The 27275-nt window shown below is 37.5% G+C and overlaps 1 protein-coding gene across 5 annotated transcripts in view; it reads left to right on the forward strand.

Annotated features, from left to right (window-relative positions):
- The window catches only part of SNX14 (sorting nexin 14), a 64748-nt gene that overhangs the window by 11507 nt on the left and 25966 nt on the right, over positions 1-27275 (forward strand). For all 5 annotated transcript variants that reach the window (XM_056342490.1, XM_056342489.1, XM_056342487.1 and 2 more), the window contains 11 exons: positions 6761-6804; positions 11897-11984; positions 15943-16027; positions 18270-18426; positions 18721-18796; positions 19649-19693; positions 19785-19865; positions 19994-20108; positions 22042-22197; positions 22472-22596; positions 23749-23807. In XM_056342490.1, the coding sequence (XP_056198465.1) occupies positions 6761-6804; positions 11897-11984; positions 15943-16027; positions 18270-18426; positions 18721-18796; positions 19649-19693; positions 19785-19865; positions 19994-20108; positions 22042-22197; positions 22472-22596; positions 23749-23807 (1031 nt within the window). The remainder of the gene's footprint in view (positions 1-6760; positions 6805-11896; positions 11985-15942; positions 16028-18269; positions 18427-18720; positions 18797-19648; positions 19694-19784; positions 19866-19993; positions 20109-22041; positions 22198-22471; positions 22597-23748; positions 23808-27275) is intronic.

A 27275-nucleotide genomic window follows, 5' to 3' on the forward strand; every position in this document is an offset into this window, starting at 1 on the left:
TGTAAACTGGGAAGTACATGGGAAAGAACATTGATAACTGGATGTGTCCAATTCTGAGAAAGTTAAGGATTTCAGTCTGCCTAGTATTTTGAAGTGGAGGTTAAGGGATTATTTGCTCCAGCTACAAAATTTTTGTAATGAAGATGGTAATTTCATGGTAGCTGATTTCACATCATCAGACAAAGCTGTAACAAAATCTGTCTAAAAAAGAAAATAGTAGATTTACTGAAAGAATAGCATAAACACCTGTTTTTTAAGATGGCTGTAAATCAGGAGTTTTGTTTTGTTCTTTTCTCTTTAAGAAGAACTATCCAAAGAGCCATTGTTCTTTGGGTTTGGTTTTTTCCCCTTGATTGGTAATTGATGAAATATATTGGCAGCTAAATAAATAATATTTTCTCCTTTTTTAAAGCTAGGAAAATATGCAAGCACATCTGTAGCTTAATGTCCATTTATTTAGAATTAGAACTTTGAGGTTCTGTGGTAGGAGGATGAACAATTGGCCTGTCAGAAGTGAGAAGATTCTTGCATGTCAGCTCTTGCAATTAACAACGTGGTGTGTGAAGTAAAAAGCTGCGTGCAGTTATGGTATAAGCTAACACTTCAATTCAGCTGTGCGTGATGGTCTCCTGGGCACAGCCCACAGCAAGAGTAGCAAAAGAGTGAAAACCTTAAGGGAAGGGAGGGTTGGACAGTTGAGAATGTTTTTTAAAAAAAACACAGATAACAACTTGTTGACTTCCTTTGGTTTAGCGCAGTAACTTCCTCTGCAATTTCGGAAGCTAGCATTTATTCTTTTAAACTTACTTAAATCTATTTTTTTTTTAAATAAGTTTTGGCTTAAGTGTATTAAAATATTAATATTGCTGAATATATAATTTTAATAGGTTTATTGTTTTAACCTCCTGTTTTAGTAATAGAATGGAAAATAAACGCTTTATGCATGTAGTATTTTTGGAATTTTGGGCGGCAAATAGCTGACACATTTTACCAAAGGGTGTGGTAAATGCTGAAGAACCAGAAATTTTCCTGTTTAGCTTAAATGGGAATTTAATGCTAAAAAAGTTCTTTGTATTATGTCATTCATAAGAGATACTAGTAGATACCATAACTATCTTCTCAGACTGATCGTTAAAATGTGTTGCTACACATTGGCGTTTCGTATTTGATTGTTGTTGCTGTAGTTCTGCTTTTACCAAAGTGGTGTGGACTGTTCTTTGCTGTTTTTTTTTTTTTTTTACTTCAGTGACAGGTCCCTGGCCCCGCTTTATTTAGTGATACAGACAGCTTTTGTACATCTGTGCCGTGTTTCTCATTCTTTTCTTTGGGTGCTTAACTAGAGGGAAGTGCCAGACCCAGGTTCTGTGCCTTGCTGGGGCAGTGAGCCAGGGTAATCATCTTTGATGGACCCAAACAAGCCGTCTGTTTGAGCCACCATTTTCACCTGTGTAGGATACTGTTTGGAGTGAAAAATCTCATTGCCTTGTTCCCTCTTGTAGCTATTGCGTACTGGTTAAAAGGGTAGCGGGAGTTCTACCGACACTGGATTATTCCTCTTGACCATCTGCTCTGGGGATGCAGTGTGTAATGTGTGTCTGGAATTGGATAGTCTGCTTTAGGTTGGAAGGAGAGACTGCTCTTACTTTCTTTTGTGGGTTGGTCATACGTTAGAGGGAAGCTGATACGGTGAGAATTAAGACTAATGAGATTCTAAAGAAGTGCAGAGTGCAACCTGCTTCTGAAAAGCAGATTCTTCAAGTACTTGGAATAATTCTGGGATTTTTTTATTCTGGATTAGTTTTTCTAGTTCTTCCTTTTCAGGTTGAAGAATTTTGGCAATGTTCTCATTTCCAAGTGTTTCTAATTTGAATCAGTTGTATAGTCTTTAAGCTTGTGTTTTCAAGTGCTTGCAGAACAATTTAATACACATTCAAATCAGGAGGAATGTGAGTTGTTCTCACAAGTACGGATTTTTCTCTTGGATTCTGATGACAATTTGTCTCACTTTGCAAATTCTTAATGTTTTACAACCTTGTTTTGGTTATCTAGCTGCTGCACATGGTTTAAAACAGTAAGAAAAGCCTGTGCTTGGACTTTCTTCCCCCGCTCATTTATGTTTATTATTATAGTTGAGCTCTAAACTGCCTCAACCATGCATCTATCAGTATTTGATAGTTTGGGCTGTATCCTGTGTGAGAATAGTGCAGTGACCTAAGTGTAATTTTATTTCCTATTTCTAATCCATTGGGCTCTATGTTAGTTTCCCCAGCGTTTCCTTTCTTTGTGAGTTAGGATGTGATATCTGTTGGCCAGTTTTATGTTGTGTATGATTTCGGGTGCTACAGATTGTATAAGGGAGAATTGAATTCTATTATTCAGTTAAGGAACTCAGCTCTTTCCCTACCATCTCACTTTTGCTGTGTGAGGGATGATTGCAAGTCAAATCTGGAAAGCTGCTCTGCTACTCTTGATCAGCGTCATGAAAGAAATGCCTTACTGGATCAAGGTGCTGTCTGTTGATCTCACAAACCTTTCTTTAGTTTGACTTGGTTATGGGACCAGAATTTTATCTCTTGTCTTTATTTTTTTTTTTTAAATTTATTTTCTAAAAGTAAGATACAGACAAATGCATGACAAGACATCAGTTATTGTCTGAACGTGCTCTTTGCCAGTCTTAAACTCTTGCAGCAGCGTAGTGGCCTGCATGCTTTTTTATTAGGAATCTCTTGTTCTACCCTCAGAAAGTTGCCTCAGCTATCTAGTTGTGCTGTCTTCTAAGGCTTTTAAGATTGCTTTTGTGGTTTACTTATCATATCCTTGCTCCTTTCCAGTCTACCTGAGCCTGGTAGTTCTGACCTGTTACTGAATTGTTCATTACTCAGCTTTGTAGTTCCTCCTCCTGACAACTGGGGTCTGTTCTATGGCAGTCCAGAGAAAGCTTGTTCAGCAGCGAAGAATGACAAGCGCGCAGTGTCGTAGTGCATGCTAGAACATAATTTCTCTTTGTTTTTTCTTCAGCTGCTGCTTACAGTGCTACCTGCTGCCTTTGGTTTTACACTTGCAATCTCTTACCAATTCAAAACTGCTTATGCATAGTAGAACCAGTAATTTTGTAAAATACTTGAAAAGTAGGTAGGCTTTACCTGAAATGACTCATAGTTTGTATTTAAAACCAGAGAATAATACTTTACAGACAAGGAAATTGCTTATCGTTAGCTGCCATTCTTTGAGGTGTCTGATCTACTCTGTTGGCATGTGTTCGTAGCATGAGTAGTTGAGCTTGAATAATATTGTTGGTGTTGCTAGAATGGAAGTGGATACACATACCCTGCTTTTGTAGTGCTTTATTCAGTGGATGGTGTGACAGGTTTATTTCTGACTTGCAGAAGCACACTGATGCAGTCTGGAAGGCTCATAGGGTTCATGGGAAGGCTGTATGCTCTGAACTCCAGTTACCGGCAGTCAATGACCTGTTATTACTTGAGTGCTTGTGTTTTGCAGTGTGGATGATTTCACACTGGAGCACTCTTTTAGCTTCTGTACAGCACCTTGGTGTGATGGAGACTGTGTAGATAACTTGAGTTCTAGTAGAATGTGCCTTGGCCTGCGATATCAGGACCAGTGATATGTGGACTTCAACTGCATTTCTGTCTCTGTGCGCGCTGCTTCTGGGTCTTCCGCTAGTGGGTTTATCTGTATGGCATTGTCCTGTGGAAACATTACCATAAACCCCTTACTTGCAGTGTGACTGTGGAAGTGGAAGATAACAAGAGAAACACTGGCAAATGTTCATGGGGTAAATCTTGAAGAAACCTTATCCAGAGTGCGATGGGTCATCAGGTCTTGTGTCTTCCCTGCCTTCCTTGCTGATGTAATAACCACAGGAGGATGATTCTCTGAACGGTGTGTGTTTGGCATAGCTAGCAGAAAGAATGAGATTTCTCACTGTTGGAAACAATTCTAGTGGCTTTAGAAGCCTCTGGACTGTAGGCAAACAAGTTATGTTAGCATCTGAGGACCTGGAACTGCAGCAACACGCGCTGAAAGCCTGATGGACAGGCTGTTGGTTCCAAAGTAGTAGTCATGGTTAAAGAAAGCTCTTTCAAGAGGAGTGCGCTGTGCTCCCTTTGAGTACATGGTCTTGTGCTCGAAGGCTGTCCAAGCGGAAGATGTCATTGCTCTTGATGAGGAGGCACATTGTAAAAGTGGAGGAAGAAAGAAAAGGGATCCTTTTAATAGATCACAGAATCATTTATATTGGAAAAGACCTTTAAGATCATCAAGTCCAGCTGTTAACCTTGCGCTGCCCAGTCCACCACTAAACCATGTCCCCAAGCACCACATCTACATGTCTTTTGAATACCTCCAGGGATGGCGACTCCACCACTTCCCTGGACAGCCTGTTCCAATGTGATGCACAGTATGGATTTTTCTGCAGGCCTTTGCTTTTGAAAGGCACTTTTTTGGAAGAGTCTGCAGTTTGGGCCCTGAAAGAGGTTTGTTTTGGTAGAAACTCTGCATGAACAAAAATAATGTTGCAGTCAGTACATGCAAGAGTGACATTTCTATGGAATAAATCGGTGGGTTATGTACTGGCAGTGCTGTGGAAGGCATCAGGGGAATTGTTCTGAGTAGTCTGATCTGTTGCTCTTAAGGTCAATGGTCTGTGTTTGCTGACTGGAGCTGGATGCCATCTCCCTCCTGTTGTCTGAAGATTAACTTCCAAACTAGATTCTCTGGGATTTCTTGATCTTTTCTGGACTGGGAAGTAAAGCATGTGTTGTGATCTCCCCCCACCCCTCCACTCCACTTTTAATGGAAATACGAGATTTTGAGGGAACACACAATACTTAGCCTATCCATCCATCATCAACACATGATCATATTACATTTTCAAGATCTAATACTGCTATGGCACGTAAGGGTAGGAGAAAAGTAATTGTTGGCTTTTGTTTGGTGCACGACACAGACATCTAAAGTTATCCCAAACTGGGAAACATCCTTGTGGAGAGAGGGTGAGGGGAGGGCTCAGTATTTCTCTTTCAGCCTTAAAAACAAAGGGAGGAAAATAACTGAAATGGATAAATTGGAAAAGAGAGAGTATCTTACCAAATTTGAGTAGGTGATATTCTTTGTAACGAAGAGAGGAAAAAGACTTTTCATCAGATGCTCAAGTCTGAGGAATTGAGAGGAATTTAAAAGGCCATAGTGTGCATTTTATTGGGTGTGCTTTTATAATAATGGGTAGAACAATGGCATGTAGTGCCCTAAAGGCAGTATATATTTAGTAAGTCTTGAATTCTTGCCGTGCATTACACTGTGAATGAGTGTAGCAGCAAATCTCTTAAGAAGAATAATACTTATTTTCATAAATGACACTTGTACATCAACTGCTACATTCAGCTTTCCTTCCAAACAGATTTTACATTTTTCTTTGAACGCGGTAGCTTCTTTTGCAAAACTTTCCTTCTGTAGAATATGGCACAGCAGCCTCACGTAGCAACATACGTATTCTCTCTTACTACCCTGATCAGCCTTGATGCTGCTGGCAACAAAGTGACCTCTAAAGCAGTCACTCAAATTAAGGGATACCTTGTGACAGGAGAAGGTAGTATGGACTGTATCTTGGGCTTCTAGTGAAGGAGGAGAGATCCTCCTTCCTGTTCCTTCTTTGTGTGTTGTTTTTTTTTTCCTCAGCACTGCCTGATGTTTCCCCTTCCCTTCAGAAGTTTTCTTTTTGCTAATCGCGGTGCAAGGACTGTGACAGTTACTTGAAACTTTGTGTAGGTGTAAGGAGAGATGTCAGAGCTGCAGTCTCGCTAGCAGTACACCTTGTGCCCCATCGATTGAACAGGGACTGTCGCCTCCTCTGCCTCCCTCCCTTCTGTGATGGACCAGGGTGTGCCTGTGACATGGCTGCAACAGCACCGGTTCTTCCTGATTAAACCAGGTTTTCTGGCATGGGAAAGGCAACTACAGTCTTGACCTATGAAGAATAGATTTGACGGGAAGGATGGAAAAGCTTCTCCTACAGACATGCACGTAGGTGGTGTATACAGGGGCTAGGAACAGGAGGGAGAAGGCCGTGAGGATACATGTAGGACAAGAACTTTGGGAAGTGCTCCAGCTGGGACTTCAGGAGATGGCTGGACCATAAAGCAGGCTTTGTTGAAAGCTGTGGTGCAGGATGTGGAGAAAGAAGAATGGCTTTCCTAGGAATTGCTTTTTAGGATTCTTCCTTTGCTTTTTTGTGAGCGGTGAGCGTACAGGATTGACTGTCCCACTTTGAGGGTGGGAGAGAGCTGGAAAAGGTAGGTGTGGTTGGATAAAAACAGGTGGAGATGTGTATAAGTGGTAGGATGGGTAGCTGTGCCTGTGGGACACTCCACACTACGTCAGAAAAGAACAAGGACTGATTGGAAAAAGTGGGAAAGGGCTGTTTGAGGTAAGATGACATTTTTCATAGCATTTGCCTCACAGAGTGGCCACGGCACTGTGCTTCGTGTTGTCGGTAGTAAGAGTGGCAGCTGTTTCACATTGATAGCAGGTTAAACCACCACTTTGTTGCAATTTGCCCAAAGTACTGATTATTATGCAAAATTATTGATCTCGCAATAGGATTGCAATGTACACGTTTGTATGTTAAAGTTTTATGATGTATGAATTATGTTCTTTGAGTTTTGGAAGGTGTGCTTTTGCCTCTTCTAACAAGGATTTATGGTAATTTGTTTTGTAATGTGGTTGTCTTTGTTCTGCACAGGTGCTTGAGTTGGTGCTGGAAAACTTTATTTATCCATGGTACAGGTATGAGCTTTACCTAAAAGTTAACTGGTTTTGACTCTCAAATATTTGTCAAACTGTTTAAGAAATAGTCACCTGAAAATAAACATTTCTGTTTCTTTAGTAAAAGTGCATATATAAAGCATACTTTTAAGTGCTACAGTTTCACCATTTTATTGTCTCTTAGCAGAGTAGAACAACAGGTCTTGTAATAATTTGGGCATGGTAGAGGTGGTTCTGAAATTTTATTTCATCCTGAAACCACTTTTAGATTATTCATTTTTATATGTTAATTTTCTGATAACTCAGAAGTACATATGGCTTTATTAAAATTTGTGTAAAAGCTCAGACACCCCCCCCCCCAAATTTATTTCCAGATAGAAGCATACTGATCTTTCATATTGCTTAAAAAAAAAATAAAAATCACTTTACAATTTTTTGAAAACAAAAATTCCACTTTTGATTAATACAGAGAAGGTGTTTTGAACACGTTGTGGCCATCTTCTTGCAGAACATCTGATGTGAGTGGTTACGCTGAGCTGAATAGAGTAGTACTGTGTAAATAACTTTAAAACAGTGTATAAAGGAAAACTTGTGCTAATTCTTTTTTGGTTTTTTTGCCTTGTTCCTTTAATATTAATTAGTGTTTCAGAATGCTTTGCAAGAAGATACAAAAAATATTTTTACTTGATTGTGCTTGGCATTAATGTGTTAAAACACAATTTTGCCTTAATTCTGACTTTGACTTTTTTCATTGGATGGAAACGTTTAGTTTTGTGCTAAAAGAAATTGCAACTTTTTTTTTTTCTTTTACGCTGTTTTTTTCTGTCTCTCTGGGATCTAAAACTTTCTGGGCAGATGATTTTGCCTGATTGGTTTTTAATTGTGGCTGATAACTGCATCTCTCGTGTCTACCTTTATATGATTAATACTCCGAAGTATAAAACTTAACTGCCTACGCAAACAGCAGAGGGAGCTTTAGCACCGTGTATTGTGAATGATCAAGTTGAAAAATTCAAGGTTTTTAGCTTTCAAATAGAGAAGACTAGAGTGTGTTCCATTGAGCTGTTTGATAAAGTAACAAATGTAAGGGAACCAACTTTTGTATTTCATAATTTGACATTAGGTGGTTTTGGCTGGTGGAAGGTGTCTTCAGTGTCTTTGTTTTGGACTGACAAGGAAACTTGAATTCCACATATTACTTACATCTCTGATGCTCAAGACAGTGGAAGTCTGGAATACATTGTATGGTGGGGACAGTAATAGGCAGTGCAAAACATCATTGTTATGCAGCTAGCCAGCCTAGGTTCTGCTCTGTTTTGCCCTCAGGTGAGCTGTATAGATGCTCCTACACTATCTCTAGTTTTACGTGGCTGTACCTCTGGATTTTGAACTGGCTCCATAAATTCACACCGTGCTGATCAGATCTAATAAGCTTTCCATGAACCTGAAGTATTGGGAGTTCAGCGAGCTATAATGCAGTTCTGCAGGACACAACTTGGTCCTGGAAGGCTTGCTGGTTTCAGTGTAACAGTAGTAGTGTCAGATCTGGTTTCACTCCCTCTAGACATTTAGGTGTTTCTGTGCTTTCCTGTATTTCCAGCGACAGTCGTGCAGGGAGGCTTGAACTGTCTGTGTGTGGCCGTTTGAGGTCTGTCTCATAGAGCATGTGAGTTCTGACGTCTTCTGCTTAGGTGTACCTACACTGTTTGCATAGCTCAGCTCACCCTGGAGAAAGAACTCTTGCATTCATGGAATGTTTCTCCTGAGCTAACAAACCTTACTGACTTTAGATAACTTTTCACAGAGCCAAATCAGAAGCCTTTGCATCCAGACTACCCTTACGTATCAGTGTGGGTAACCACCAGCAGGCAATTCAGACTTGCCAGACTAGGCTGGTAAAACAGTTTGCTGCTTTCACTTGCAGAAAAGTCTGGGCATAAATCCTTATGCTAGCTGCCTCCCTTTCAAGTGAAGGCATTTGTGGAGAAGCTACCCCTCTCTCTTTTTTTTATTGTGCCCTGCCAGCTGATGCTGTCTTGCAGCACCTTGCACACTCTGTACCTTAGAGAGGTAACATGATGTATGTCACTTGGAACCCCAGGAAGTGTAACACTTACCAGACGTGTATATTACAAGATAAAATCATGGATTTGTTGCTTGGGAAATAAAGTGCTGCAAGCAGGGGAAAGCTGTGGTCTGTTTTTTTTTTTTTCCATTAATAAACTGTGTAAGAATTTGTAATATTTTATTAGCTGGTTAAAATTTAGAGGCAAACGTCCCTAAACTTGGATCAGTTTAGGGGAGTGAAGATTAGTACTTGAAATCCACTGAAATAGGTAGACCTGTGTGCATTTTTTTTGTTTGGTATTTTTCAAAGTATTTATACTGGTTATGTTGAAATATTTGTGTTAAGATTTTTTTTCAACTATGTGAGAAGAATAGAGCATAATTGTAAGTAATGCAAGTTTGTAGAGTTACAAAACACTGGTCTGAGACTGCTGCTTATGCTGTATATACCTTGCTTATACCAAGCTCATTTTGAATAGGAGAGTTTGAAGTTTGAATGAGTTGCTCTGTGCTTTACTGCATTTTTTTGGTCATTGATGCTACTGTGACTCCAGTTCTCTCAGACTAGGTTAGAATCCAGTGATTACCACGTTTTTGTAATACGTTACTATGAAAACATTTTTTCTTTGATAGTGACTGAAACCAGTGTTTTCACATATGGCGCTGCTTCTATTTTAAATGCAACAAAAAATCAGGATTTTTGTTGAGTTACAAACCATAGCTTTACAGTTTTATCGGCTTGCAACTTATTTTCTTCATCTTTTTGATAGGAGTTGGCCAAATTTTCTAAGAAATACTTGACACACAGAGGGGAAAAAATCCCTTTGCTATTTGTGCATGGCTTTCATTTATCAGTAGATGCCATAAGATTTTGTATGCAATAGCAGCTGGGTGTATCTCTTTTCAGACATTGGACTCAGTAACTGTTTACAATTAACAGACTGAGACTTTTTATTTTAGCAAATCTCTCCGTTACACTGACAGTTATGTTTTTAAGTTTTTCCTCAATTTTTGGGAAAATGCAGTTAATTTTTACAATGTTTCCAAGTGAGTACTTTGGACCTCCCACTGTGTCGCTAGGGATTTGAGATTTTTCAGGTTCTTTATTTTTTTTTCACCAGTCATCAGTCTGCTGATGATTAAAAGAATGTCTGCAAACCTACGGCACATTGTGAAAGTACGTGGCATCAAGTCATGTCCAAGTAGAATTAGCCAAGATACTGGTTATCCAAGGGCCAAGAAAATAACAACTTCTTGATCCAAATTACTTTGTGTATCTTGTTGTCTGTCAAATACTAGTAACACAATCATACAATCTGTTTGCTAATCCCTTGGCTTCCTTTGACAATGTGGGTATTTGTGAAGCATATTGCTTACAAAATGTCAGCTGCTGATCTTAAAGCAAACCTTCCCCTACAGTATTCTTATCTGCATGTGATTAGCTGTTGGAGGATGGTTGTATTCCTTACGCCAGACTGCTTTCTTTGAGGTGCTTTTTCATGCAATTAGTTGTATACTTTGATCGTCAGGTCACTGGTTGAAATGCTATATAACCCAGGCTAATATTGCTTTAAAAAATCAGATTATGAGTAATATCACATGATGTTACAGGCATAACATTTTTATTTTTCAAATGTACTGTTGTTGCTTGTAATGATATTTTTTTAAAGCAGATATTTGCGTTTACTAAACATGCAAAATTTTATTACTAAAACTGTGAAAGCAGGATGTAAGTTTCTTTGTTGTGTTATTACGCAGCTGTTATGCTGCAGTTTTACTGATAGTCGTACTCTAATGTCCATATATGCTTAAATGCCGGTAGATTTTTACTCTTCTGGTTGCATTTGTGGAATGCTGTTATCACGGTCTCTTTTTTTCCACTCGGTTTAGTTGCAGTTTCTGCATCTAAGACTTAGTGCGTTTCCCATTTTCATTCAGTTTTCCAAAAAAGATGAGGAGTTAGGTATTTTTATTCCTGAATCAACTTTTAAGTATTTTTGCTATGATTTTCCACTAAGCAGACTGTTGCAGCAGATGGAAACTGGCAAGCCAGATGAAAAGTTTAGATGATATTTTGTCTTAGGTGTTTGGGAATCTGTTTCAATTCTTCTTTATTACTTTGTTTCCAAGCAGCAACCATGTTAAGTAATTACAATTCTGTTCCAAGCAGCTATAGGTTGAGGTTTTTGTTTTGTTTTCTTTGTAATTGATGGTTTCACATATCATGCTATATCAAAAGTAGATCAACTAAAAAAAAAAAAAAAAAAAGTCTGTCATTTGTTGGTTTCCTGCACTGTGCTTTCTTTTCTTTTCTAAAAAATGGCAGTCTCTGTTTAGACCAGAAATAGGCCCAATTTTATATTTAGAAGAGAGAATATTATTGTATTAAATAGCATCTAAGTATTAGAACTTGTTGAAAAAATAGCAATGCAAGTTTTTTATTGGAAGAGGCAGAGTTGAAACATGAGGGATGTACCTATTTCATTAAAAGCTACATGAGAAATTACCAATTTTATAGTAAAATTTAAAAGAAGTTAACAAAGCCGGATTTCTACTTAAACAAAGGAAAATTATTTGAAATCTCAGAGTACAGAAGGTCTTGTAGTATGCAATATGGAAAATCTAATTTTGACTGCCTTGACTGGGGTAAGTGCTTGCAGTACTCTTATTCCAAAAGCTTTGTTGATACTAATTCAGTTTCACTTTGTGTTACTGAACTAGGAAACAATCGCATGTGCGGAAAATAAGTTAGATTTTACTCAGTCAAAATCATGCAGACAGTATAGTAGAGCAGGAATTGCTATATAATTCCAGTTTACTGATGTATTTCTTAAGCCATTGTTATGTGCCCAAGCATGATGGGATTGCTGTGTATTTTACTCAGAGGACTGCTCACTCTCTGTCCACACTTTGTAGCTTTCATTTCAGTTAATGCCCATTGAACACTCTTGAGAACAGTCGATGTTTTTATTCTAGCCTTAAGTAGTGCCAAATGTGCTGTAGTTGGATTATATGTATTTTATTCTGTTTTCTTACAACACTGCAGAAATATTACTGATGATGAATCCTCAGTGGATGAACTGAGAGGCACGCTGCGGTTTTTTGCATCTGTGTTAGTTCGGAGAATTCACAAGGTAAGGTGACTTAAAGGTATTAATGTTGGTTTTCCATGAGAAATAACTGATGTCCATATGTAGAGAGTTCTTCAATTTTTTTTAAAATGCTGATTCCAAAGTCAGTCTTACAGAGAGTATAGGCAGTTTCCACTGAATTGTCTTTTTTGCGGTCTTCATTACCTCATTCTGGAGCTTATCCCATTCTTGGTTATTTAACCATCTTTGAAGGTTCATCAGTGGAAGTGTTTAATATCTGGTTGGATGGGGCTTTGCGCAGCCTGATCTAATGAAAGATGTCCTTGCCCACGGCGGGGGGTTGGACTAGGTGATCTTTGAAGGACCCTTGCAACCCAAACCATTATGTGATTCTAGCAAATGGATATATTTTTTTACACCAGTGCAAGGCATTGTTAAAACCTTGGAATGATCTTTTAGCTGTCTTCTAATGACTTAATCAAAGTGGAAAAGATTTTGACAATTATTGAAAAAGAACTGTTAGAAAATGGTTAGCAGTGTACCCATCTCATAGCTTCTGCTTGCTTGACTTGTTTAAATGCAGACAAGGTCCTTACATTGTCTATAAAGAGTATCAGAATTAAAACAGGTATCATTCTGTTATTAATGTAGTTCGTAAAAAACATTCTGAAGACTAAAAGATTCAACTTTTTTATTCGCTGTGTTTAATATATTAACATATGTACTCTCTTTTCTGGTAGAGTGCTTCAAGCCAGCTTTCTGGCTGTTCTAAGCCAGAAGAGTTACTCAGTTTCCAGATTTATTCAGTGCTGGCTCCATTGTTGGAGCAACTACCATAAATATGTCTTTTTTTTTCCCCCCCCCCCCCCCCCTCCTTAGTAACAGCAATGTTTCCTGACCTACAAGTTGTACATGTACTCTGTCATAACTGATTAACAGCCTGATTCTGTCCTTGTTGTATATCAAATCCAGATGACTTTCTTGTTTACTCTAACTCAAGCATGTTGCTTTTCTAAAGTGAATATGGGAGAAGGTTAGGAAATGTCCGTGTAACACAGACATTATATGGAGGTATGAAAGTGGAGTAAATCTTTCAAAGTGAAAATCTAGAGCAAGGTCTTGAAATTTAATTTTGAGTTTTAATACGTGTGGGTATTAGTTGCATTGTTAGTAGATCCATTGTTGATTCAGAAAATTATGATGTCTCCTCTATTGATCAGGTAATAAGATATTACTGGTGTTATCTCAGATCAGCTATAGCATCTTTAAGTAGTGTTAATTTACCATATTTGCCTTGGACAGTAATTAATTAAATGTAATGTCTTCAGTTCTATGTATCTGGGTAGACAATATGTGCAAAAAACCTTAAAACATATACACATATTAAGCACAGTCAGAGGAACTACAAAATAAAGATTATCACAGAAATGCATTTCTCTCTACAAATGTTTGGATTTATTTGTATATATCCTACAGAATAATATAATTAATTCTGTCTCTTTGTGTGAAGTGATACAAGTATCTCAGGCAAAAAGATACTCATATTAACTTTGTGTTTTGGAGCAAAATTGAAACTTGGCATGCTCAGCCATTTAGGGGAGCATGGTTGCTTATGCTATGCTATATTTTTCAGCTCATACCTTTTTTTCCTGCTGAACAAGTGTTTCTGTGTGTACACATGCCCACATACAGATTCCGACAGCCTTAATAGCTGTGAAGCATGTACTACTGAAAATGTGTGTGGAAGTCAGAGTTGATACACACATTGCAAATAAAATACTAATTTTTTGTCGTTTTAGGAATCCTAGTTTAAAATTTCAGTAGTTAACTGAAAAGATAGAATGCTTTGTAGCCTTCTAGCTCTGATACAATGTCCTTTATAGCCTCACCTGAGAAGAAATTAATCACCGATTGCACAATAAAATAGTCTTATACCTTTGCCAAATAGCACTCTTTCAATTTGGATTTGTTATTAAGTGCTTGAAAGCGATAGTTCTAGCTAATAGACAAAATTTGTAAATTCAGGAAATACTATGTGTAAGGAAAACCAGACTTTTTTCCTTTTTTTTTTTTTTTTTTTCAGTTATAGCTTGGATCTTTTCGACAAATAATCTTCTATGAATTCCTTTGTTTTCTTTGTTTTCTGTTTAGGGCTGCTTAGGTGGGTTTGTCGGGACACGGTTGCTGAACAAAGTGACCAGCACTTCAGACTAGTTAGCTCTTGAAATACCCCCCCTGCCTCAATGTGGAATTTCCTTATTGTGGCCATTTCTGGGTTGCTTATAGGTTTTGAAGGGAAGTGAAGGTGTCCCTTTGTATGATGTGGGTAGACCTGCATCTGGTTGAAATTTTTGTCAAAAGTTGGTTTTATCTACTAAAAGTGTCGGTAACAGTTTGCTTGCTGTGCTTTTTGACTCGCCTCTGCAGGAATAAACACTCCCCTGTCCCTATGTTCTGTAGGAAACTCCTGATTGATTGAAATTACTGTTGAAATGCGAGTCTAAAAGGACAGGGTTTTCCACTGATGAGCAGAAGCTCCGACTTTCTTGCTTGTAAATAGGAGCTGACCTTAATTTAGTTACAGGAGTTCTAGCTGCTTGTACTAGCTTGGCTGGGCTGGCCAGGTCAGGTCATAGCTGTGCAACTGCAGCATTACAGGGCAGTGTGCTATTCTCCTTGCACAACTGAATAAACAACCAACTTTTCTGTCGGCTCTGGTGGGGCCTTGGCAATTACAGTTCTGTCCTCGACTGGGAAAAAGCACTTTTATGCTTCTGTTTCATTACTTCAGGTCTTTGTTTGACTTAATATTGGGGAGAGACAAACCCATTAGGAAAGAAACTTGTTTGGAAATCTTAAATTTTGAGCATTTGCAACTATGTTTCTGCTTCTCTGAAACCTCTTTGGCTCTTGCTTGAAATAAAGGGCGTGCAAAGTGTTGAGTCAGTTTCTAGCTAAGTTTCTGTGGAAACTACGGCAACTGATAAAGCAGAATCCCTTGAAACTGTAAAGCCTGGGGACTGGGTGGCTGTGGAGAGAAGCTCTGCTGCAAAGGACGTGGCCCCATGGTAGACAGTAAGCTGAGTACGAGCCAGCAGTGTGTACTGTTAATAGAGCATCCTGGGCTGTATTAACAGGAGCAGAGCCAACTGATCAGGGAAAGTGATTATCTGCCTTTAGTTGATGGTCTTTGGACAGCATCTAGGAGCCCAGTTTTGGGCTCCCCATTACAAAAGAGACATTAGTAGAGTGGAGCAAGTTCAACCAAGGGGCCACCAAGATGGTTGGGGCTGGAACGTTTGACCTGTGGAGGTCCTGAGGTCCATTTGTGCCTAAATTGTTCTGTGATTTTCCTTTCATTTTCGTAGCCATCAAGGAAAGCATAAATGCAGGACTCTAATACAATCCTTGATTAAATCATACGTGCTTTTTTTTTTATTCACGTGGTGTCATTGACATTAACAGTCACCTTGATTCAGTAACTCAAATTTTCTTTTGGTTCTGTCATTACCTGAGCTGTGACTTTTTTTCTGCTTATCATAGAGAGGAAGGTTTCACTTAGGTTTTATTCCTTGTGGACATGATTGCTGAGGGATTGCTGAGGGTTAAGGTATACAAGTACTAGAAGCAGAACATTGTTAACTTGCTTTTGTTGGTGGTCAGATCTTCATGTGGAGCAAAGTTTCGTATACTGTGACTTGGAAATCAAGCTGCATTACTATAATTATTGCAATGGAAGAATCATAATGGGAACAAGCTGACAATAAATGTGTTAACACTATTATTTATGGCATTTAGTTCTACATGATGTTATATGCTTTGCCCAGAAGAATGAACTACTGTCAGTTCATGAGAGAATTAATGTGTTGTTTCTTAAGGGTTCATTTTATGGTTAGAATGGGGACATATAAGCAAATTAATATGTTTGATAGTTGTCTGTAATAAATTTGAGCAAAAAACCCTAGAACAATTCTGGGTTTATTTTAAAACTATTCTTTAGGTGGATATTCCAACTGTTGTGACAAAGAAAATGCTCAAGGCAGCGATGAAACACATTGAAGTGATAGCCAAAGCCAGGCAGAAAGGTAATGTAAAGACTTAATATCTTGTCAGTTTCAAAGGGTAAGTGTAAATGTTTCTTTACGCGTGTTTGTTACTATATTTGCTAAATCTTTGCATCCTCGCTGCCTTGTCTTTTTTTTTTTTTTTAAAAAAGTGATCTTTTTGCATTTTTCTTCTGGAGGTTGCAAAGACAAATAGGGAAAAAGTTACACTACAAATAAATCTCTCAGTTTTGATTTTCATTTCCCCACGTTGAAAATACTAAATTTCTTTCTCTGTATAGTAAACAGGAATGTGTTTTTTGTTTATTCAGGGCGATCAAGATCATTTAACAAAGCTTCTTGAAGTTTTTCCTCTATATTCCAGATGAGCAATTATAGATGAAAGGATTTGCATGTCCATGAACTGTATTGTAACTGTAACTCCATAGCTACAATGATTTTGCCATCTGTACGCTAACATGAACAGTGGAGTTCTTCAGTACATTGAAAAGTTAGGTTTATAAGTCACAGAGAGACTTTGAGCAGTAGCATGTTTAATTATTATCCCCCCCAAAATATCTTCACAAGCCTAATGTAAAAATTATATTAAAACTTCACACTGAAGGAATATTTGGAAAATATTTGCTTATAAAAGAATACTTCCAATGCTTCCTGTTGGAAAATAGTTACCTTTATTTTTTTTTCACTGGCTGTGTTCCACTAAATGGCTGTATCCACTAAATGTGGTTTCGTTTTAAGCATAGATGTTTACTTTAACTGGAGTCATGAACTTTCTTCCATTCCCTCAAAATGTCTGCTTGATATCCATAAATATAAGCCATTGGTTCTGTGGTAATGAATAACATGAATTATGAGACATAGTGTGATCATGTTAGATGTCTTCGGTGGTGCAACAGCAATTTCAAGATAATAGATTATCTTGCAGTGCTGAAGATGCCAGATTTCGTATTTCCTTTGATTTCTACTGAGGAGTTGGAAACACTTCTCTGTAGCAGCAAAGAACTGTATCTTAAATGTACAGCGTTGAAAATACAGCCATTTTCTTCAGTGTTCTAAAGGAATAGGCTTGTTCCCCGAGGGCAGATAGGTGAAGTAGCAGCTGAAAGTAACTTTTAGTGGTTCTTTCTAGTAAAGGTTGCGAAACCAGCCACCATAATACATCGTTCCGAGGCAGCTTTCAGACCTTGCTTTGGTTGCCAGTTGAGCCTCGCCTTTTCTGTTTGTTTTTCTCAATCCTTTTTCAAATGATTGCTTTAGGGGGCATTTCCTTTTATCCTACTCTTGGTACCCGTACGTCTTTTAGTAATTCCTCGCTGTTTGCACAGACACCTCCATGATTCATTACCTGTTCTGGCCAGAGAACACATTCCTCCTCTCTGCTGTTAGTGGCACCAACTAGGCAGATTTATCAGGCAATATACATCCCTGCATCCCCCATATCAGCTGATACCACTTGTTCTTGGCTGTGAAGGACAAGCTAGCAGGCTTCTGCACTAAATTCAATATGCTGGAAACAAGCTTTAACCTTCTAGGTAACAGGTATGTATTTTGTGTCTGACCAGTGCTTAGTGTGGCTCTTGGCACGAGGCTGTGCCGGATTGCAGCTAGGTGTGATTTATTACAGCTCAGTTCTTGCCTTTGAAGTGACTTGAAGGAATACAATGTTGTTGCTTCTAATTAATATGTATAGTTTTTAATGTGATAAAGCAGGTATTCTTTCAACTCCATACAGCTACTTGTAAGCAGCACTCTTGGAGGTCCTTGTACTGGTTTTGGTTTGATTTACACTGTGTTTAAAACATGTTCATTCACATTTGTTTCTAAATGTTCTAAGCAGGGAACAGATATGTAACAGGATGGAGTAAAAGTTGCAGCTGGTTTCAAATTGTGTTGTAGGCTGGTCAGTTATGTAGAAGCCAAATGAAAGGGGGACTGTGAAGGAGGTCAGGGAAAAAGCAAATAGAGGCAGACTTTGGGCAAAGCAGTTTTTTAGAAAAATCAAGATGTTGAGTTCTTCAGTAATTGTAAATGAGAAAACATTCTGGAAACCATGCAAACTGCAATTGTTTGGTGAAGGAATTCTTATTTCAATGTGAGGTTTTATTTTTACATAGCCAGGCTTCAAAGACATTGTATCCCTTTTTGGCAGTTGTATATGTACTAAAAGTATTAACTTTTTAGCTCAAATGAAGAGCAATCGTCTCTTATGTCACAATGAGAAAAAAGCTGAAACAACTTGTAATACTACTTCTTTTACTTGCAGTAAAAAATGCAGAATTTTTGCAGCAAGCTGCTTTAGAAGAATATGGACCAGAACTCCATGTTGCTTTGAGAAGCCGAAGAGATGAGCTTCACTACTTAAGAAAACTTACTGAACTTCTGTTTCCTTATATTTTGCCCCCAAAGTCAACAGAGTGCAGGTATAGAAATTATTTAAATTTTATTCTTTAAAGTATCTGTACACTATGTAATACAGTAATTTTGGGGAGTGAAAGAATGAACTCCAAAGTTATCCTCCTCATCCCTTCTTATCCCTTTGCTTATGAGTTTTTGATTGGTCTTAAAAATAGCACGCTTAAGCTATTATTAAATACTAAAATATTTCCCAGTAAAATGTAACAACATTGGAAACTTGTCTTAGAAAATTATGTAATCTAGCATTGGTTCTGATTTTTTCTTCTTCTTTCTTTTTTTTTTTTTTTTTTTCTTTTCAGATCCCTGGCTCTTCTGATAAGAGAGATTCTGCCTGGTTCTGTTTTCCTTCCCTCAATGGATTTTTTAGCTGATCCTGTAAGACTTCAGAGCGCAGGAATAATCTTAATTTATTCAGTATTACTGTTTTCCTACTGAGTATGTTGTGGTAAAGCAAATGATGCACGATGACTTTAGTGCTGTGCATTCTTACTGGGTAAAAGGAAAAAATCTTGCGGCCAACTTTTTTGTTTGTTCATTATAACCAGTTTGAGTGCTTAACTGGCTGAACTAACTTAAAATACAGTATTGGAATGATCTCTTAAGAATGCATTTTTAATGAAGGACTATAATTCCTGTCAAATGGGAAAATGCTGTGCTAGTATAAGCACCTTCAAATTGCTATAGCTACATTTAAACAAGAACTCAATTACTTGAACTCTAGCTGTATGTAGCTTTATAGCAGTCTAAGTAAACCAGCCTTTTTTGCAGCTTTATTGAAATAAATTCTTTTGTCCTTAATTCTGCAAATAAGATGGCATTTATTTCTAAAGGGAGAACGCTGCCATCTTTGATTTTATTTATGCATGTATTTTAATAGGCAAATTCCAATACTTTTTGAAGGTATTGCCTAGCTGCAAACAGAAAGTACTGTATCTGTGAAAGTATTAGTAATTCATTAGATCTGCACTAATAGTAAAAATACTTACTAGAGCTTTCCTCCACTGGGTAAAGGATGTTTCTGTGCAGATCTCTTCAGAAATTCCCTGACTTGTAAATATTTAGGGAGACTGTGAAAGCTCAATTCTGAAACATGCGTTGCCAGGCTTTGGTTTTTTAAAGCATTAATAAACTCACAGGTTTATACTTAGGCATAATGTAGTGGTGAAATGATTTTCATCTGATTTGTTGAGTTTCTTTAATATTAAATTTTGTATTGTTTTCCTGCAGGACACTGTCAACCATTTGCTGCTGATCTTCATTGATGATAGTCCAGTGAGTATTGACAAAGTTAAAACAGTAGTAATTTGTTCCCCCTTTAAGGAAGCTTTCTTGCCCAATTGTCTCTTGACGTTTTTTTCTGCAGCCTGAGAAAGCAACTGAACCTACTTCTTCATTGGTTCCATTCCTTCAGAAATTTGCAGAACCAAGAAATAAAAAGCCATCTGTAAGCAAAGGCAACATTTATTTCCTTTCCTTCTTTGGATAAATGTTTTTGTTCTAAAACTCCTTGCATTATTTATGTACTCACTGAAACTTTGAAAATTGGCTGACTGCATTTTTTGACTTACTAAGGTACTGAAACTGGAGCTAAAGGAGATCAGAGATCAGCAAGACCTTTTATTTCGGTTTATGAACTTCCTGAAACAGGAAGGGGCAGTCCATGTGCTGCAGTTCTGCCTGACTGTAGGTAAGATTGCATACGTGTGCTGAGGTGTATTTCATGATCTTTAAAAGCTTTAAGCATTTGCATGTTGAAGTGAATATTCAGTCTCAGAACTAGGCAGCATTGTTAAGCAATGTTAACCTTTTCAAATCTGCGTTCGCTTTACTTTAATATGTCCTGATTCTTGAATACTAATCTTGGCAATGCTAATGCTGGTGTGGACTGTAGGTCTTATTTATATTTCTGGGTTTTGGTAGAAGCCGTATGTTTTAAAGCAGAATATTTTAGAAATATTCTAAATATTAGAACAGAATATTAGAAAATAGAAAAGAAAAGAATTCTGGCCACTGATACAAAGTACAAATGATTCTTTTTAATATGTAGTTATGGTGGTTATTTCTGAAATTATCTGTTCATCATGAAATGCTTCTCGTGTTCTTCTAGCTTTTAAAGTCTGATTTCTGTAAAGAACAGAAACATTAAAGGTGTTAAAACCTTCTATTCAGTAACTTGTATCTTGCTTATGAAGCGTGTAATTGGATTTACCATTACACAAATGTTTTAAAAGCTTTCTACTTTATAATAGTAAGGTTTTCTGTGAAAGTTCTGTAAGTTAGAATGGTTCATCTCAAGGTTTTTTTTGTCAGCTGGCTTACCAAAATAATGTTGGGTTTTGCTTTTAGTAAGCAAGTATTTCCATGTTGCGTAGGAAATAATGGGTTTGTCTTCATTTCCAAGCCCCTACATACACCAGAAAGATGTCAAATACATTCAACAAACTTTCATCTCCTAAAATACTGTAGAAATCATTAGTCATTACATAAGAGAAATATAAATAATCTCTGTGCTTTTTATGCATTAATAATCCTTCCAAACATGTTGGCTTTTTGTCAGAAAGCTCCTATCCTCACCAAAAATCCAACAAAGCAACGGCCTGTTCAGTGCTGGTGGTACTTTCAGGGGGGTTCTACACTGACCCTTCCAGAGTTCTCTAGAGCTGCTTCCCTCCAGCAGGAGGGCTACTCGGAATGTGGCTGTTGCCCATGATCAATGGTTTTTTGGGGGTAGACATGAAAATTTTCTTTCTTCTAAACTTCTCCTGCATTCTCATAAGTGGCAAACCTGTGTATTAGCTTATAAAACAATGAATGTCATTTAGGTCTCTCAAGTTACGCTGTCTCAAACTGTCTACTGTAGTTCGTTCTTCACTTGATAGAAATATTTTGGCTAAGAATCACTTACTGAGGAAAATAACCCCCCCCCCCCCCAAAAAAAAACCCAAAAAAAATCCCACCAGAAAAATCCAGAATGATCTAGGTAGATTTTCTCTAGGTTAAGTTTATTTTTGTCTATTACTTGAAAAATTAATCAAATGCTCGAACACGACCTGATTTTCCCTCTTTCCGGCCAGTAATCACGCTGTTAACAGGATGGGCCAATAAATCGAGTAGGATTGCACAATAATTGTGCTGAATAGAATTTTTATTTTGCCAGGGGAAGTTCATTTTCAAGTTAGTCTGATACTAAAGATATTAAAAATATTATGATGGATTGGGTCTTAGGAATGAAATAGTATGGGCAGATGACTGGTATAAAGGGCTGCTGGGGCTCCATGTGTGTTTAGCATGAACTGGAAATCATGCTAAAAGAAAACGACAATTTACAGTTTGGTAATTTGGGAAGAAAAAGATCATTCTTCTGATTCAGGAAGAACTTCATGGATTTATCCTTACTGTGGTAAGGGATGTTTAGTTTTAATTGCAATAGATTTTCAGTAACAACTTTATGAACAAATCTGGATTACAGTTAATAAGGTAGCTACCTCATTACTTGAGATTTTGAGATGTCTTATGTTTCTTCATTTTAAAGTTTTGCAAATTACTGTATCTCCTGGAAAATGGGTTGATGCTATTTGTTTGCCAAGTTGATCAACAACTACATTTTCTTTACTTCTCAGAGGAATTCAATGACCGAATTTTGCGACCAGAACTATCAGATACTGAGAAGATGTCTCTTCATGAGGAAGTACAGAAAATTTACAAAACTTACTGCTTGGATGAAAGCATTGACAAAATCAGATTTGATCCTTTTATTGTGGAAGAGATTCAAAGAAGTAAGTTTGAATTTGAAAGGAATAATTTACACTGGAATTTAAACAGCATTCTTTAATAAAGTGAAGACTAATTCATCTAAATATGATCAACCTTTACTTTTGCCATAGTTTGAAAAATTATTACCCCCTTGTTATATTGTGCTTAAGCCTTGTTTGTCAGTTTATTTCTATTTTTGTCAGACTTACAGCAGTTAGCAAAACAATCACAAACTAAGACCAGAAACCCCCCTCAACTTTATATGCCTATATATGTCTTTATAAATTTTTTTTATAGTTGCTGAAGGTCCCTATATGGACGTTGTGAAACTTCAAACCATGAGGTGTCTTTTTGAAGCTTATGAGCATGTTCTTTCTCTGCTTGAGAATGTTTTTACTCCTATGTTCTGTCACAGTGATGAGGTAAGTGTGAAAGATGTGAAGAGTAGTCTTAGAAGTAAGATTGTATTTGTTTTAGGATACCTTATTTACAAGTCATGTGCATGTGGAACTTAAAAATCTGTCTTTGTTTTCCACTTTATTTAACATTCCAGGGGTGGGACCAGTCTCAGTATGAAAATTGAACGTATTTTAGTTCAACACAGAATGAAAAAACACCCTTCATTTTTTGATGTAACAATTTTTGTATATTACTACTATTACAAAATCCTCTCCACCCCTTCTTTTATGATTGCAGATTCAATGCAAAAGTAATTTGCGTGATGGATATACAACACTATCAGGAATCTCTTTCTTTAAGCATCATTGTATTTTTAAAAGTAAAGAAAGGTACAAAGGTTGTATTTAGGTACTTTCAGTGTTATGCATCCCAGCAGCTAAAAGTAAGGTCTCTGCTTTCAGGAAGGTCATTCAAAGCAATTTACTAGGTATTTTAAGATTGCTCTGTGACTGCGTACTGAATGCAAGTTTTTTTAAAAAATTAAATAATATATATAAATATTTGTTATATATATGTATTTTTATGTATATATATATACACACACACACACTCTTATGTAAATCTATTTATATATGTATAAATAATTCCCCACACTGCCTAAGCTGCCTAAGGCCTTCTAATAGGAAACACTCAGGAGTGAGTCAATTCTTGTCCGTTTTAGTGTTTGTGTATGTAAATCAGGTTGCATATGTTAAACTTCTCGCATTATTTTGGGGCAGAATACATTGACTTGTCCTGGGAATAGGTACTTAACCTTACTTGGCACTATTCTTAATAAAGTGTATTTCTAAGAAATAGTTATAAGGCTTCAAATGCTTGATTTTTTTAATTGTATTTTTCTAACAAGGAAAAGACATGGATTTTGGTACTTGATTTTAGTTTTATTTCTGTTTTGGTTTTCATTTGTCAACCTCAAGACTACGTAAAGTAAAATAAGTAGTCCTGGGAGCATGTATTGCAAATTTGGTCTGCCCTTTTCCGAATGAACATTCTAAGAGCTAGGTTATGGTCACCTTGCTTTTTGTTTTGTTTCCTGAATATGCAATGTCGTTACATAGTAGCCCTTACCTCAGTTTGTCCAGTGTTTTCTTTGATACCTTGTTTATCTGTTGTAGTACTTCAGACACCTTTTAAGAGGAGCAGAGTCACCAACACGCAATTCGAGGTTTAACAGGTAAGTATGGTAGAATCTTTTAAGTGTGTTTGGTTTTTAGTTAAAAGCATCAAAATATTAAACTAGGAATTTTGCTACTGCCTGATACTAACGACTCAATTTTGGGGTCTTTTATTTTTTTTAATGGACAAATTACTGAAGGGGCAAACAATATTATACACGGTGTCTTTTTGCTTTCAAGTGGTTTACGTTAAAGAATTCTAAATGTGATATAGACCTCAACATTTGAGAAGGGGGAAGGGAAAAATAAAGGTACAGTGAGAATAAGATAACATGGAAATAAAGTGGTGAGAAAATTGACTGTATATATAAAATACAATTTTGTTGGTGCAGAGCTGTGTCATCTTGGATTTCAGCTCTTACAGGGGCAGGTGCAGTGTACCCTGTGTCTAACCAATCCAGTCACACAGTGGGAATCTGCCCTTGTTGTAACAAAGATGATTTGCCGTTTCTCCTAGGTCAAATGTGTTTTCTGTCCCCCAGCTCGCCCCATTCATTGCAGAAATGTAGCATCAGAAGCCTTGTTTCTGGGTTTGGGCTATATACTTAGAGACCACCTTCAGGCTTCTTAGGGCCTGTGGGGGAGAAGAGCATCTCCTGCGGTATGGATGGGTGATTTTCCACGGTGGCGTTAGGCTGAGTAAGCTTGAAGCCTCGTAATTTCTTGTCTTTCATTTTATGCTAGATGGCTCAGTCATAGACTAGCCCAACTGAATTACTCTTACTGTCTAGCCAAAAGAAGGAAAACTTCAGTGAGACAGTCTTTAATTTAGATAGACTTTCTTTCTTGGTGTGAAATAAGATCCATGGTGGTGAGAAAATGCTGGTGTTTATCATCTTAGATTACTTTTCTAGAGGAGTAGTGACAATTTATTTAACTTCTACTTTCATCAGAGATACACCTAGCAGCAGCCCTCTTGATTTGCAGCTGACTGTGAAGTGTGTTATTGTGAGATCCCTTTCTCTTCTGCTGATGTTCTTCAAAAACTACATGATCGTTCTCTTGAAAGTATCTCCATTGGTGACATCTATTACGTAGTCATAGTTCTTGTAGATCCAGGACTCCACTTTGGTGTAGTGCTTTCTCAGATTGGTGCTGACAAGCTTCTGTTTCCTTAGTAAAGAGGCATGGAGGGCAGCTAGACCAAACTGCATTTCTCGCCTGCGTGATACTCCGCTAGGAATGGTGACCTTACAACACACTCTGCTTGCTGTCAAAGATGGCTACAGGGTTTCATCCAGACCTCTAAATAGGCCTTGTGGTATCTTTCCTAAAATTATTCTTATCAAGGGTTGAAAGTATCCTGTCATACACTTCTTAAATGCAGTTAAAGTGCAAAAACATTTAAGTCACCTCCTTGGTGCTTGACTTTTCAAAACAGGGTGAAATTACAGGCAGTCTCTACCTAGAGATTTTTAAATGTATCTCTGGCTACAAAATAAACTTTGTTTGGGAAACTGTTACAACGTATTCCTCTGGCGTTCAAACAGTATCCCTACCATTACTGAAAATGTATCTGGTTTACATTTTAGAACAGTTTGAATGCCTTGAGTATATATGCTGGTGTACGATATGAGATACTGTATGGTCCTGAAGTGGTGCCTCAGCGATTATTTCCATGAAGCAGAGGTCTTATCAGAGGTCCTGTCTGCAAGCATTTTGCCTGCTGCTTTGGAGTTTCCCTCTGCAGAATATGGTACAGTCAGTCACTGCCGGAGGATGGGGGTGGGGGGGGTGGGAAATAATTTAAAAACGGTTACATATGGAATTAATCCAGAAGTTATCCATATGCACATACCTTATCTTGCCTTCTCTTCCCTATTCTAGCATTAGTTCCAGTTGAGAGAACTTATATGCAAATAGATTAGGGTTTTTTTCCGTATCTTTGATGCTTTGCAAGGGGTACTGTGTGTATATTGTATAGATACTACTGGTTAAAAAGTCAGATAAAGTAATATATATGAAATCCTGGTGGAATGTACGTGTGGGTTATGTGTTGAAAGATTTCACTTATTGTAAGAAAAGAAAATTATAGAGCAGTTTCTAGAAAACACAAGTGGGAAAGTAGGAGGAAGTGTCTATCTGTGCAATTTCTGGTTTGAATTACTTCTTTGAACTGTAAAAAATAATCATGGCTTTTTGTGTACAGATAGGACAAGTAATGTGCTGTGAAAACTGCTAAGGTAATAGATCAGAAGTTACAAGTATTTCTGGAGTGTAAAGAAGTCACATTGAGGGTATTCTGATAATTTGATAACTAGCTGTGGTTGTCAACATTTAACTCCGTAACTGGTATTTTCCACCTAATGTTTAATGTGTGCGGCCAATGAAAACTGATGTTTTAAGTTGCAGTTCTAGCAACTTAATTTTGGGTGTGTAGAAGAGAGGACAAGAATTCACTCTCCCTCTCTCATATTTATGTATTTATAATACATTACTACATTACTTAAAGATATTCTCTGTTGGAAGTCTTAACGAAAAAAGCAAAGCTGTTATGCGATGTAAAATCCCAGATTTCAGGATAGCTATACATCTGTCTTGTTTTTCTGTACACCATGACCACATACTGAAATAAATACATCGTGATTTCTCATCATTGGGATAGCAATGCAAATAAAACAATTTTTCAAGTAAGGGACCAAGTAGAAAAGATACTAACAATTCTGAGGAGTGGTTAGGAGTAAAACCTACAGAGTTAAAGTCTCTGAACTGTTGTGTGCAATGTAATTGTTTGTCACCATCAGTTCCAACTTGGTGGGTTATGTTTCCAGTTGCACAGTTAACATGACTAAAGACAGTGTAAGATGCCCTAGCATCAGTTCATCTTGTAAAACAAAAATCTAAAATTTGAGTATTTCAATCCGTTATCAGTTTGTCCAGAATTCAGGAGCGTCAGTGAGATAAAATCATGTGTGCGGTGACTGTGTTGCAGTTCATCTATTTAAATGTCTTGGTTGGAATTGCTGAGCATTGGCAGAGGCATTGGTTCCATGTACCAACTTATGTAGAATGTAAAAATGCATGATGGTTCTTAAAATCCGTGAGAAAGGAAGAAGGGGGGGGGGGGGGGAAGTGTTTTTTACTATATCTAATATGAGGGGGTAGGGAATGGTATTATCACATAAAGTAAGTCCACAGCCCTTTCTTTGTATTGGCTGAATGAACTAGATTCCTACGTGACTTCTGAACATAGGTTACAGAAAAAGTTAGCTGCCTGGTTGGCACTACAGGTAACTTTAAGAAAGTCGGTTCTCTGTAAATTGGTAGCTGCTTGTGGTGAACGTCAGTGAAGACCTGAAAGTTTCAATAACTGAGGTTTTAAATACAAAGGCCAAGGCTGTGATGATGAAACATGGAGGGACCGTTTGCATTTCACTTTCCTAGGATTTTAGGTCAAGAACTCCTAATTGCACCACGTGTTTTATTAACTTGTTGTGATGCTTGAAGCCTGTTCAGTTTTGTTGGGA

This window comes from Falco biarmicus, chromosome 6, assembly GCF_023638135.1.
Source record: "Falco biarmicus isolate bFalBia1 chromosome 6, bFalBia1.pri, whole genome shotgun sequence".
Lineage (NCBI taxonomy): Eukaryota > Metazoa > Chordata > Aves > Falconiformes > Falconidae > Falco > Falco biarmicus.